This window comes from Desmodus rotundus, chromosome 8, assembly GCF_022682495.2.
Source record: "Desmodus rotundus isolate HL8 chromosome 8, HLdesRot8A.1, whole genome shotgun sequence".
NCBI lineage: Eukaryota > Metazoa > Chordata > Mammalia > Chiroptera > Phyllostomidae > Desmodus > Desmodus rotundus.
In genome coordinates, this window is record NC_071394.1 from 131,974,411 (window position 1) to 131,988,239 (window position 13,829).

Genomic DNA, 13,829 nt, shown 5'->3' on the forward strand with positions numbered 1-13,829 from the left:
AGCACTAAAAATGGTTTGTGGCCAAGCAACTTCTTCTCCACAGTTAAAAGGAGAGGAAGTGAGAGTGCTGGGGCCGCCTGCGCCCGACCAGCTGTGGCTTCAGCATCGGGCCCTCCAGGAACCGGGCCGGGCCTTAGCCCAGTGGGGGCGTGCTGCAGCGGCACCGCCACCCGGTGTGCACGGGCCGGGCAGCCGGAGCCTGCCCGCTCGGATGGCCTCTGTGCGTCTTGCCTGTTCACTGTAGATTTGAAACAAAGCGGCACCTCGAGGGCCAGGGTATCATTTGCTGAATGACAAGGTCTTACTAGGGTCCCTTCCCTGTGACCAGCCTCGGCCTCCAACCCCCACTGCCCCCGAGCCCAGTGCTGCTCACTGGCACCCAGGCTGCCGGTCCCCGGGCTCAGACGGCCTGGCTGGGCTGCTCACCAGATGCCTGGAGGAGCTGGCCAGTGTGGCTGGCGGCCTCTGCACTTTCAGGGCGTCTCCGTAATCCGCAACATCAAAGTTACTCTTCCAAACCATCACCTGTGAGACCGAGGGACACCAGAATTAGAGAGAGCCCCTCTAGTCCTTCATGGAGAAAATGGGCCAGTGGTAGGACAGTGGCCCCCACCTGATACCCCAACCCAGATCTGGGGCCTGCCCCCCTCCCTAGAGAGCAGGCTTTTGCACTCGCGGGCCCTCCTGCCTGGCCTGTCCCTGGCCCGCGCTCTGTGGAGCTGGCTCCCTGGGGGGCAGCGTCTGCTTCGACGGCGCCTTCTCAGAGGGGCCTTCCACGGCCCACACCCGGACAGCCCCTTCAGAGCACTGGGGCCACGTGGTACTGCTCCTCTGTCCCTTTTCTCCGTTTGCCACATCTCCCTGCGAAAACGAGAGCTCCTGAGGGCAGTGGCTGGGCCCGTCGCACTGTGAGGCATGGTCGACATACAGACTCTGGCCCAGACCACTGGCGTGCGGATCCCCACTCCAACCCCGGCTCCGGACCTCAGAGCCGTGAGGCCCGGCATCAAGGGGAGAGACATTCTGGACACCCACCAGGTCAGGACCTTCAACACCCCGAGGCCTCCCAGATGCCAGCCAGGCTCTGGGCCAGACCCCAGGGCCAAGGTGCCCACCGGGAGACAAGTCATCAGTGCTTAGCCGTCTGAGCAGGAGGCACTAGGGCCTCAGCACATAGGATGACAAAGTAGGACAGATGTCCTCACACATGCCCTCTGCAGCCATGGAGCTGGGACACGCCAGCCCCTCAAACAGCACACAGGCAGGTTGGGAGCAGAGGGTGGCAGCTGAAACTCAGCTTCCTCTCCCGTGGGGTGGGTGACGGGGGGCCTGCCCCCAGAGCTGCCGTGCAGACGGAGGCAGAGCCCTGGCCACACTGCCCACCCCACCAGGCCTGCCGTCCATGTCCAGTAACCTTCTGAGCGAGCCTTCGTCAGGAGGGGGGGGCCGCTGAAGACCAGCAGCCCAGGCCCCTGCTAGTGTGGGCCAGAAGGGCTTCATGCCGCAGCCACTGGGTCGGCACCCATGGGAGACCTGCCTGGGACAGGCTAGGGCCCTGGGTTTGAGCACCCCACCCAGCTATTGCCTCCCGGCCCCCTGACCATCCTGGGCAGCATTGGCGGAGATCCCTCGACCGTCCACACTCACTTGCTCATCGGAGCCTCCAGAGGCGAAGTACTCCCCTGTTCTCGAAAAGGCAACGGTGGTGGCTGGACCCTGCAGGACAAACACCCACGGTCACTCTAGATCCTGAAATGCACAGGGAGAGATCTGCAGCTGGTGGACACAGCTACGGGACAAAGGGCTGGGGGCCTCCCTCAGCCCGCGGTCCTCCCCAACTCATGCTAAGGGACCTGTGGGTGCTCAGGCATAAATGTTGGCCACCCTGAGACCTGTGACAGACCCCCAAGCACCAGTGACAGGACAGAGGCTGGGCTGGGGGGCTGTGGGTGGGCCGAGGGGACCGAGCAGCCCCGCCAGGCCATCACCACTGTCCCCACTTCCCAAGGAGGCGGGTAGGCGGAGAGGCACACCAACTCACCCCAGGTCTAGCGTCGGGACCAGGACTCAGCCCTCCGATGAGGCCAAGCCCCGCTCACACCACCCTGCAGCTGTCTGGACAAGTGCAGAGCCCCAAGGACGAGCCAGGCAGCAGGTGTGGCCAGGGACCCCCAGACGACCCCAGAGGCCAGGACCAGGGCAGGAGGGAGGCTGGGGCAGGGGTCACCAAAGGAGCAATAGGAAACCCCTCCCAGGGAGAGGACGTGCCCGTTCTGGCCTCCCAGGTGCTGAGGGTCCCGTGACCATCTGAAGGGTGATGCAGTGCCCAGGGGAGGGCTCTTCGCCACATATGTGAGGGATGCTCGGGGAGACAGTGTCCAGCCCGTCACCATGCATGTGTCCTCTCTGCTTAAGTTTTCAGAGGAATGCTGGGCAGGAGGGAAGCTGTCCACCCGCACTTCTGGAATCTACCCACGGCTCCTCTCCATGGTGCCCACGATGGGGTGCTAGAGAGAAGCTAAGTTCAAGGCCAGCTAACCCTGAGTGCTCGGCCTGGCTTGGAGCCCTTCACCTGCACTGACCCCTAGTCCTGGGGATGGTTTGTGCGCCTACTCTCCCTAAAGGGGCAGCGACACCGCCTCCAGCTGTGCCTGTCACTGGGGCCAGGAATCACAGCAGCCAGCAGTCTTATGTGGCTACCCACAGGACGAAGGGGACCCATCGTTCCCTGTGGGACCCCGGTCCAGTTTGGCCAAGTGTGAAATGCCAGGGCAAAGCTGCACAACCAGGGCCGGGGTGTGGGCTGGGGCAGGTCACGTGTCACTCGGAGACCTCCTCCAGGTGACAGTTCTCGAAGGCTAATCAGGTTACCGAGACCGATGGGCGTGTGCGTGTGTGTGTGTGTGTGTCCAGTTTCAGGTGACTTTCACTTGGTTCTTGGAAACCTTTGTAATTTCCCATACTTTGAATTTTTAACAATATGTGGCATTGCTACATTAACATAAAAACAAAATGACAAAACTTATTTTCATTTTAAGGAAAAACAAAGAGGGAAGAAAGAAAAGGGAAGGAAACCAGTACACAGAGTGCCCCAAATGCCAGGTTCTTTGCCCGCCCGGAGCTGGGGGAGGAGTGGCAGGCTTCCAAGAAGACATAGTCGCCTTTCCTGTCGTCACCCAACCCCCAGATGCCAAACTGGGGACAAGACCATGGAAACCAAGCAAGGGAGGCAGCAGCCTGTGGCTCAGCAGGCTGTTCAGGACCAGAAAGCAGGTGCTGGGAGTTTTGCAGCAGAAAGTGCTAGAACTTTCCCCAGAGCCCACCTGCTGGGAGACTCTGATAGCGAGCTGCAAGGGGAACCCCAAGATATGAGACTTGCAGTCCCCACCACAGCGCCCGTGCACCAGGGACCTTGGGGTTCCTGGAAAGAGGGGCCTCCACAGGCTGCTGCCCACCCATCTGTGTGCCTGTCAGGGGCCCCTGGGCACACAGCCCAGGGGACAGCGGGCCCTGGGCTCCGCTGCATGCCAAAGCCAGCCTGCACCACCACAGTGTCAACCCCTCGGCCGGCCTCTGGGCGACCACCCAAGCCCCCTCCAAGCGCTCCGGAGCCCTGCGGGCCGCCTGCTGCTCAGTCACGCTCTGCTGAGACTTCTCTTCCTCCGTCTTCCTCCTGAGCCTCCCGAATTCAGCTCTTCACCCAGTTATTTTCAGTCTTTCTTGGTTTTAAATAAATTCATTTAAGGCTATAAATTTGGCTCTGATTATCATCTTAGCTAGATCCCGGAAGTTCCAACGCGCAATGCTTTCCAGGCCGTTCCCCTTCGGGTGGCCGGCCCACACTCTGAGGTTCCCTTCACTTATCCAGCCGTGACCGCGGCGGGAGGTCCACTTTCCAAACCAAGGGGCTCGGGTGTCTCTCCCCCCACCAACAGTGGTCAGACAGAACACACGCTTTTTGAAACTGTTCTGCCCTCTGGTGGCTTATTCCCTTTTGTTAGTCATTCCTGATGAGTTCCTCATCCGGCTGGTGCACTCGTGGCTCCTCAGTGTCACTGCAGCCCTTGGCTGGGCCTTCAGCAGCGCGGAGTCCAATCGGCCTGACTGCTGGAGGCGCTCACCTGCCCGGGGTTCTGGTCCCCCCCAGGCCCCTCCCACCACCTGCCCAGTGAGATGATCCTGCCCAATCATCAAGAGCGCTGGGCAAAGCCTGGCTCCATCTCCTCACTCTCCTGACCCCGCCCCACCAGGCCCTGGAGTTTGGGGTCCCACGCCCAGCCACTCACCACACAGCCCCTCTGCCATGCCAGCCTCCAGATGGAGGGGTCTACGCTAACTAGTTCCTTCCCTAGGAACAAAGCGTCAATGGAAGAAACGTTAAAAAGGCAAGCCAGAGGGGCCCATGCTGTTCAAATCTCATAGCTCTTGGTGAGTCTCACTCTGCAGCCCCTGCAGCTTGTCCAGACCTCTCTGAGCCCCTCACCCCTCCCACATGACTCCCCTGCATGCCTGAACTTTGACCCTTGTACCCACAACAGCTACTCGGGCAAAAGCCCAGCAAGGTACCTAACCTACCACCACCTCAGAAGGGTTTTGAAGTTTTTCAGTGGCTGCCATCAAACAAACAGGAACATCACCCCATATGCCCAAGTCAGAGGCAGAAGAATAGCTGCACCCCAACGAGGCCCGAGAGGCCTCTGGAGCAGACGCTCTCGTGTCTCGTCCACACCCAGGCTGCTTCTCCTATGAACCCCCGGGGAGGCTCCTGCACTCACTCGCCAGCCTCTGCTATGGGCTGGTGAGTGTCCCGGGGGCAGCCCCATGGACGAGGAGGACCTCAGGGAGGGGCTGCTGCCCAGGGATGCAGAGGCTCTCTGCTGACCACGGCCAAGGACACCTGCTCCCAGCCTCCTACTGGGGGCTGCAGGCAGGGGCCAGAGGGCAGGCACACAGCTGGGTCACTTAGGTTAAGGCAAATGTGTTCTTACCTGTCTTGATGTTCCCTCACCTCTCTAGGAGGTGCCCCATTATACAAGCCAGGAGGTCTGACTTCCCTTCCCCGGAGCGGCCCAAGAGGTAGCCTGCAGGCCCCAGGCCCCGGGCTCACTGCTGCCCCACCTCCTACCAGGTGAGGCCCCTGTGGCCTCCATACTAGCCCCAGCAGAGGCCCCAGCCTGAAACAAGCCCCCAGGCTCCGGACAGCCCAGCACTGGCTGCTTGCCCACACCTGGGCCAGCTGGGGTCCCTGGGGTCATATGCCGCCCCTCACCGCTCAGTCACTCCACCTCGACGTGAACACCAACTGCACAGCCGCAAACACCAGATTTAGCTCCCACCCCCTGTCCACCCACCCTCCTCTCCCAAGCAGCTCTGGGACGTAAACCAAGTGAGCATGGCTTGAGATGTTTCAGAAAATACAGAAAACAAATCTTTATTTCTAGCACACTGCCTGCACGCTTGCCACACAGAGCTACGGGGCCCTGCTCAGGCACGAGGCTTCGGGCGAGGGCGGAGGCTGGTGGGAAAGCCTTCCCTCTCCACCCCCCACCCCACTGCAGCGAGGCTCCTGTGCAGCCCCAACACACCCCCCACCCCCACCCCGTCTGTCCTGGGTCCTTCAAGGAACAGGGACTCCCTTCCCTCCTTCTTCAGTAGGAAGGCTTTGCAGAGCCTCGGAGAGGGCACTGGCCCCGAGCCAGCCCAGCACCCTCAGACACCCAGCCTGGCCTCCAGGACTCAGGACCTAGAGAAGATGGCCCAACAGGCAGGGCCGCTGAGGGTACCGCAAACAGACCTGCAGACCAAGGGGCCAGCAGACCACACCCACTCAGCAGCAGGGGGAAGGGCATCTGGGTCAGGGAGCCCCCACGGCCCACCCACCTGGGGATGGATTTCAGAGGCTGTGTGACAACAGAGAAGCCCAAGTGAGAGGGTGTTCTGGGGGAGATGAGGACAACCCTAAACAAAATAAAAAGCCCGATAAACCTTTGAGGGACTCTGTGGGTGGGTGGGAGGAGGGGACAAGGGCCACCGCAGCCCACAGGGGGAAAGACTGGTGGCTGTGTCCCTGTGCCCATCAACCAGGGCTAAGCTGTCAGCGACCCCACCACAGCCTCAGTTTCCTGACAAGCACCAGCCACCCCCCAGGCGCCAGGACCGTGCCCACCACAGCGACTCTGAGTGGCCTTCCAAGGAGCTGTTGCTCATGGCAGATGGGGGTCATGACCAGAGAACAGAAGTGCGAGGAGGCTAACGTCTGTGAGGACTTGCTGCTTGGTGCTAGGCAACAGAGACATGGCCTCTGCTGGGACAAGGCAGGAGCGGCCAGCAAAGCCAAGGGCTCATCTACATCTTGGAGCAGGGGGCACACTGGAATGGCCTGACCCCAATGCCCAGCCCTTTCCTCTGGCCCAAAGCCTCCCCGTAATGAGGTCAGGCTTCCTTGGCTGCACAAAATGGGAAAGCCCCTGGTTTGCCAGCCCAGAAACAGGGGGTGCGAGCTGTTTGATCCTGAAAACACGGGGGTGTTTCCTTAGAAAGCTGCACACAGTCACCCACCAGGCAAGGCTCTGCGACCCCTCCCCAAACGAACACATCCCAGCACCTGGCCTCAGTCAAAGAAGCTGGCAAAGGTGCCTGGTGCAGGCTCCTCACCAGCCAGCACCACCAAGAGAGCTCACCCCGTGCTCCAGGAGGGGAGGCAGAGCAGGAGGGCCAGGTGCCACGGCCAGGCTGGGAGGGCAGGCCTGCTCTAACCACTTGCCACTGGTGGGGAGATGCGGCTGGAGGCAGAGGGTAGGTAGGGAGGCACCTCCAACAGGCTCCTCAGCCTGTCCCACCCCCACCCTTCAAAGGCTCTGTGTCTGCTGGAGCTGCATTTGGAAACTTGCCACCACCCACTGGCTGGTCATCGCCGAGCCCCTCCCAGCTGGAGCATCCAGGCTGTGGAGGGGCCAAAGCTCACGTTGGTGGGTGCCAGCAAAGGGTCGGCCCAGCTCCATGGCCCACCACCCAAATCACTCAGTGCTGCTCAGCCTGTGGATGCCTCTTTCGAGCCACTCGGCCCCCAGCGGCAGATCGGTACAGCACCTTTGGGCAGGGCCTCTCAGTTTGGGTGGCCCTCTGCCCTCTGCCCTCTGCAGCTCGGAGTCCCAGAGTCAGGACTGCAGGAGGGAAGTGCCAGAACCCCTCAGGCCTGCACGAAATGCGTAACTAATGCCCACCCCTGCCCCACAAAGCAAGCCGGCCTCACAGGGGCCAATCACGTGCCAGGGACTCTCCAAACTGTTGGCTTGGTCCGACTCCTGGGACGGACGGAAGACTGGGCTGGGTGACTGCTCTCAGGAAGTGCCTCTGCCCTTGAGCCTGGGCCTGAGGGGACCACTGCATGGCACTTCCGGCCTCAACCCAGGAAAGAGAGCCAGCCCAACGGCACTGCCCCCACAGACCCTCCCTCCCGGCTCTCACTGCTGCTGTGCTCCCCCAGCCCTGCCCTCCTCAAGCAGGACACTCCCTGACAGAGCGCCCCCTCTTGGCCAAGGTCTCACCGCAGCATCTGCTCCCTGCGCCGGCTTCACCAAGGGCCTCTGACTCCTCTCCCACCTGAGCTGTCCCTTCTCCAAGGTGGGGAACAGGGAGCCGGAGGGGCTGCTGCTCCACTGGCAGAAAAACAGTCTCCCCGCCCCCAGCCTACTTGGGGCTCTGCCTGGGGACTGTCACTAGGAGGTTTTCTAAGTCCAAAGTGTCAGGGGGTTGGTCTCCCCCTGCTGGGCCAGAAGGGGAAATGTGGCAGCAGGCCTGGGACACACGCTGCCCCAGGCTGGCCGGTGACCTAAAAACAAGCAGAGATTGCAGCTAGACTTCCAAAAGCTGCATGGGGGAGACAAGTGCGTGTGGCGGACCTGGTTCCCTCCCAGCTCTGCCCCTCGGCCGTGCGAGACCACTGCAGGCCCGGCCCACCCTCCAGGCCTCTGTGTCCCCACCTGAAATCAATGGTGCTTTCAGATCCGCCATCCTCATCTGTGTGCAGAATCTCTGGGCACCTGGGACCAAACGGGAGCCCTGGGGCTGCTCGGCCACAAGCTTCAGGAAGTGGCTGGGGGCAGCTGTGCTCCATGAGATACCAGCCACCTCCCAGAACAGAATGTGAAAGCCCACGTGACCTCAGAGCCCAGGCGCTCGCTTTCCCAGGAGGGAACGGATGGACGTCACAATGAGGGAACAGCTGTCAGGGCAGGAGCCTGGGAGGACTCCACACCTGGGCAGACGCTGGGGCAGGGCTTCAACCCGCCCCTCAGCTGCCCCTCCTGGGGCCCCCCAGGCTCTGTCCCTGGGGCTCAGCGGAGGTGACATATGCCCCAAAGGAGTCAATGCAGGCGTCACAGAACTGCCTGGACCTGAGCCCCTCCGGCCAATGGCACCTCACAAACCCTCAGGTAGGGACTATCCTGGAACTTGACAGCAGCACACGCTCAGCCTCCGCAGGCTTCCCCTCTCCCCCCGCCACCAGGGCTGAGCAAAGCAGCCCTGATTCAGCCCACTGGGCCTGGCTGGTGGGCTCTGTTTTAACAAACTACCCAAATCCAAACTGCTCAGCCACATTGTCCCCCCTCGGTAAGGCACTGTTGGCTGACTGCGCGCCTGCAAACTGAGGGCCGGAGCAGACCCCAGGCACTGAGGACACTTAGGCTGTGCTCGGCAGCCCCACACTGCCCGCCTTCACCTTGACATCCGCCCAGAGACCAGACACTTCGGTCGTGACGCTGCTTCCCTGCCATTAGGATGCGCCCGAAAGGACGTCCACTCCAGCCAGAGGGGGCACAGGATGTGAGCCAGTTCTGCCTAAGTGGCCACCTGTGGGACTCAGCCCCTGGCTGCCACCACCAGTCAGGAGTGCACGGCAGGCTCACCACAGGTCTAAGGGAAGAGGAGGAGGGAGAGGAGGGGGAGGAGGAAGGCAGGAGAGTCAGACCTCTAGGAAGAGGCCAGGGGCTAAAGCAAGTGCAGGGATGGAGCAGAGTCGGGGCCAGCCTGCCTCGGAGCCCTGAGCAGGCCGGGGGCTCCCAACACCACACCCCAGAGTGGAGCCGGTGTCAGGGGTGCCCCAGGGGAAGACCCATGGCACGGCGATGCTGAGCCCTGTACTGGACAGGAACTCTGACGTGGAGAGCAGAGACACACCTGAGCCACACGCTCTGGTCCCACGTTCACTTGCACTGCGCCCTGGGGGAGGGCCGACCTGCCTTCACCAAACCCTCTTGGTGCCGCCTACAACTGGGCCCGCTGCACCTGGTCTAACTCATCTCCGCTGTCTCAGCTCTGCTGAACTCTCGGGGAGGCCCTGACTCCGGGCCACGTGCCCCAGAGGGTGGGACAATGACATCCGCTTTGTGGCCTGGGTGCCTGGCCCAGCAGCTGGGAGTGGGTGATGAAAGAACAGATGGTGAAGTGATCGGAGGGGAGCTTGGTCTCCCTTCTCTCTTCTGGGCACTGGGGCCTCGGAGCCTCTGCAGTCACTTCCCACTCTCCATACCCCGAGCCGCCAGCTGCCCCTCAGCCTGGGCCCCCCTTCCACATCCCACGGCAGACACAGAACCGCGTGGTTTCGCCCCCAGGAGGATGACTGACGAGGAGTCTCAGGCTACCAGGTGGGGCAGCTGCTTGAAGAGCCCCACAGGGGAGGAAAGGCCCTGGGGCCCACGCGCTGCACCCTGGTGGCAGGCTGTGGCTGCAGGCTGCCTTTCCTTTTCAGGGGGAGCAGGAGAGGCTGCAGCAAGCACTGGTTTCCAGTGCCCTCCTGGCTAGAGGATCCAAAACTGGGTCCTGGGGCTAAGTCACTGACTCGCCCAAAAGCTGGCCGTGGGGGCTCCCGGCAGCAGCTGCAGTAGCCCAGCCCAGCAGCTGTACTCACAGCTGCGGTGCTGGCTGTCCTGAGCACTGACAAGTCTGACGCAGAGCCCGAGGGGCTGCCGGCCACAGCTGAGGGCAGCAGGCCGCCTCCTGGGGCCTCAGACATAGGAGGAAGGGCCCGAGTCCCCACCCCAGCAGTGCCCAGCGGCTGTGTCCCTGACTCTGATGGCAGCGGGCTCCAGAGAGCCCTGGGCTACACCTCACACCCGACTGTCGGCCCCCCTTGGCCCTCCGGAGAGCCCATCCCCTCTCTCCCTCCTGCTCACAGGTGGGGAAGGGCAGACCAGAAAGCCCCAGGTGGGTGGGGTGACCCCAACGCCAGACACTCAGCCACAGCTCCCAGGGTGGGTGGGGTTAAAGGCCACCACCAGGTCAGCTGCTGGAAAGAACAGCCGACAATCCCACCTGCCCCAGGAGCCCAGGGACTCCCAAACGCACGTGCAGGAAGACTCCCCTCCTGCTTGTATTGCTGAGTCTCCACGGGTGGCATGTCTGGAGAACCGGGGAGGACCCCGAGGCAAGTCGGGGCATGGGTTCCAGTGCTCCGCCCAAGTGGGATCAAGGGATGCCCAAGGTCATATGGGGACAGTCGGCACTGAGCCCAGGGAAAGTCCGACAACCATGTCCAGGTGCCTCCCCCCGCCCCCCAACTGAACTCCCTCAGTCCCTTCTCAACTTCGGGGCCAGGCCCAGCACTTAGATACAGGTCACAGGTCTGGCGGGGGCAGACCTGTCTCTGCACCTCTCACCCCACAGCCCAGGCAGCGAGGAGCCACAGGAACGGCCTCCACAAGCTCTGAGGGAGGGCGGCCCAGGGACCCAGCCCACTGGGGCCCTGACCTGCCCCTCCACGCCATGCAGGCCGACACCCTCACCTGGTGCCCATGGAGCGTGTACAGCAGCCGGCCCTCCATGAGGTCCAGGATCTTCAGGGTGGAGTCGCTGGAGGCTGTGGCCAGGTAGTTTCCCGACGGGTGGAAGGAGAGGGCGTTCACCGCCGCACTGTGCACTGGGAAAGGGACACCTGTCAGGCACGGGCTGGGAGGCCCGGGGGCACTGCTGCATCCTGAGGAGGAGCCATCGGGGCCGCCATTGCTCAGGGGGGCTACGGAGACCCCCACAGGGGTTGCCCAGGACGGCGGTGCCATCCAAGGGCAAGAGGAGGTCCTCTGGGCAGAGGGCAGAGGACAGGCAGGAGGAGGTACAGGGTGGTGGAGGTGCGTGGCTGGCCAGGGGGACGGAGTGACTCCCTTGACCCTGTGCCACTGCATAGAGCAAAGCAGAGTGTTCCAACGTGACACTGTTCGCCATGTGGCCCTGGAAATGCCTCCCGATGCCTCCGCCCTACAGGAGGGGTGTGGGGGCAGTGAGCGGACAGGTCAGGCTGGGTTCCCGGCCCAGCCCCCATTGGCCCCCACTGCCCTGAGCCAGCACCTGACACCCTGAGTCCGGGTCCTCCATCACAGCACCCACGAGTTAGGGGTGCTGTGGGGATGCTACCAGGTCAAGCCTGGGACAGGAGTGCAGAGTGGGCCCTCCGATGTTCCTCTCTGCTGCCCGAGACGTCCCCTGCAATTGCCGGTCCTGCCATTTCCCCCCCCCAGCAGCTCTACCCTGTCCACAACCCCCTTCTCCCACTTCCCCAGCCCAACCCCCACCAGCCATCCTGGTGTCCCTCCATCTCCAAGACCCGGCCACGTAGCCCTGTTGGCTCCCCAGCTGTGCGGCCTTTCACCCTTCATTCTCTGCAGGTAAGAGAGACTTGCCCACCTCTCCACCTGACCTTAAAGTTCCCTGCTCAGTCACCTCCTTAGGCAAGCGTCCCTTGACCCCCTGTCCGGACCATTCCCTGGCTTGTCTCCGGCCAGCGCCCTCTTCACAGCAGCCGCTGGACTCAGACTGGGCGCCCCTGAGACCATATGCTCTGCCAGGCAGGGGCTGGGCTGGGTCCTCAGCTCCCGGCTCCACGCTGACTCAGGGTGGGGCTCAGGAAGAGGCAGGTGAGTGGGACCCAGGCAGGCCACATGGGGACGTTACAGCTTCTCAGGAAGTGCCTTGATGCCCGTCACCCCAGGCCTGGGGAAGGAAGCCAGCAGAGTGGAGATGACCTCAAGCCCGAGAAGTCGGAACTGCCAGTCTCACGTCAAATTCAAAACCAACCCCGTCCTGGCACTGCCAGGCCATCTGCAGGCCCCCTGCTGGGCCAGGGGACACACCAACCGCAATCAGCCCTTGGCACAGGCCCAAGCACACAGGGGAAGGCAGCCAGGGCTTTGCGTTCCCGTGTGGACACTGTCTAACCCAAGACTGTGGGGGAAGGGCCACACCCTGAGGGTTTAGCAAAGCTGGCGGCAGGGAGAGCAGAGAAATAAAGCCACAGCCGACCGCTGGCAGGGACTGAACAGGCATCGACCGACCACAGGTGGTACCCAAAGGGCATCAGTGGCAGGTCACTGTCAGCAATCACTGTGGAGGGACACACACACGTGTGCAGCCCAAAGGGGGAGGACAGCAGTTGAGGGACGTTTCATTCCCACTCTGCACACCTCCCAAGTGTACTTTCACCACCGGAAGAGCCCCTAGGACAGCCCAACTACAGGAAGGGGGAGACGTGAGCCCTTCGTGCTGGGAGGCAGGAGACCCCAGCCCAGCCCGGCTGGTCCCGAGGGCCCCTCAGGTCACCACCCGCAGGCTGAGAGCCAGGACCACGCATGCCCGAGGGCCGCTAGGCTCCCCAGAATGCCAGTTCCCAATGGCAGTGCAGTGGGGCAGGAGGGGGCAGAACACTGTGAGACCCCCCCCCCCCGACTCAGGAGTCCTGCCCACCCTGGCCCCCTTGGCTCCCTTAAATGCCACTCCCAGGACACACCCGTGCCCAGGGCAAGGCGCAGCTCTCAGTTCTGCAGCCCTTGGCCGCCGGCACCAGGAGAGCGCAATGCCTGCCCCACCTGAGACTAAGCCGGCAAAGGAGCAGTGGGCGCAGGAGATTGGATAGGGGAGCCCAGGGCCCCCAGCACCACCAGGGCGACTGGGTTGGGGCGTGGATGCCACACCAGGGCCTCCCACCTGCTCAAGCCTGCCAAGGGGGTAACGTCTCCCAGAGGAAAGGTACAAGCCCCGCTCCACCATAAATGGCAGGAATATCAAAGGCCTCCTGGCTGGGGGGGAACACACAGAACTGTCTGCTCCAGAAGAGAGCTCAGCCTGGCATGCCAGGCGTGCGGACAACGTCCCAGGCAGGAGCACCAACAAGCCTTTCCCCACTCACTCTCCCGCCTCATCTGCTGGCCCCCACCAGCCTGGGGCCGCCCCTCTGGCTCTGGAGAGGGGTGGGCCAGGCAAGGAGGCCTCGTTGTGTGAATCAGGCCCGCAAAACAGCCCCCCAGAGGCTCGACTACCTCCCAAGGGGGCGCGTTGTCCATCACAAGCCTGACCAGTGACTGTCTGCAAACGATCCATTTTCAACAAGCCCGGAGTGGCAAGGCCCTGTTCCTGGCTCCATGGCAGGTGTCGGTGGTTGCGATCTGCAGGCTGCCAGCTGGGGACAGTCGGGGGTTCCTGGCTATTATCCCCCCACCCTCACCTCTATCCCGAAGACAGGACTCCCAACTCAGGGTAAGAGATACATCAACGACGGGATTCCACAGATCACCAGGGGCCCAGGAGGGTGGGACTGAGGCCACAGCAGACCCTGCCCCCAAGTGCTGGGGGCTTGTCACAGCTTGTGGGCAGCAGTGGCTGAAGGAGAAACCCGGCACCCACAATCCACTCCGCCCACCCATCTCTGCATGCAGAGGCCGTCTGCAAACCCGACCCGCTGCCTGCTGGGCTGCAAACTGGCCAAGGGGCCCAGAGGAACCCCAGGTGCCCAAGTAGGAGGTGCTTTTCTGGGGTGGGCCCCACCCCCAACCACAGTACCA

The 13,829-nt window shown here is 62.7% G+C and overlaps 1 protein-coding gene across 2 annotated transcripts in view; it reads right to left on the bottom strand.

Annotated features, from left to right (window-relative positions):
* Positions 1-13,829, bottom strand: part of POC1A (POC1 centriolar protein A) — a 56,566-nt gene that overhangs the window by 32,372 nt on the left and 10,365 nt on the right. For both annotated transcript variants that reach the window (XM_053930343.2, XM_024566116.4), the window contains exons 7-9: positions 10,785-10,918; positions 1,648-1,716; positions 427-525 (exon numbers count right to left, since the gene is read on the bottom strand). In XM_053930343.2, coding sequence (XP_053786318.1) covers positions 427-525; positions 1,648-1,716; positions 10,785-10,918 — 302 coding nt within the window. The remainder of the gene's footprint in view (positions 1-426; positions 526-1,647; positions 1,717-10,784; positions 10,919-13,829) is intronic.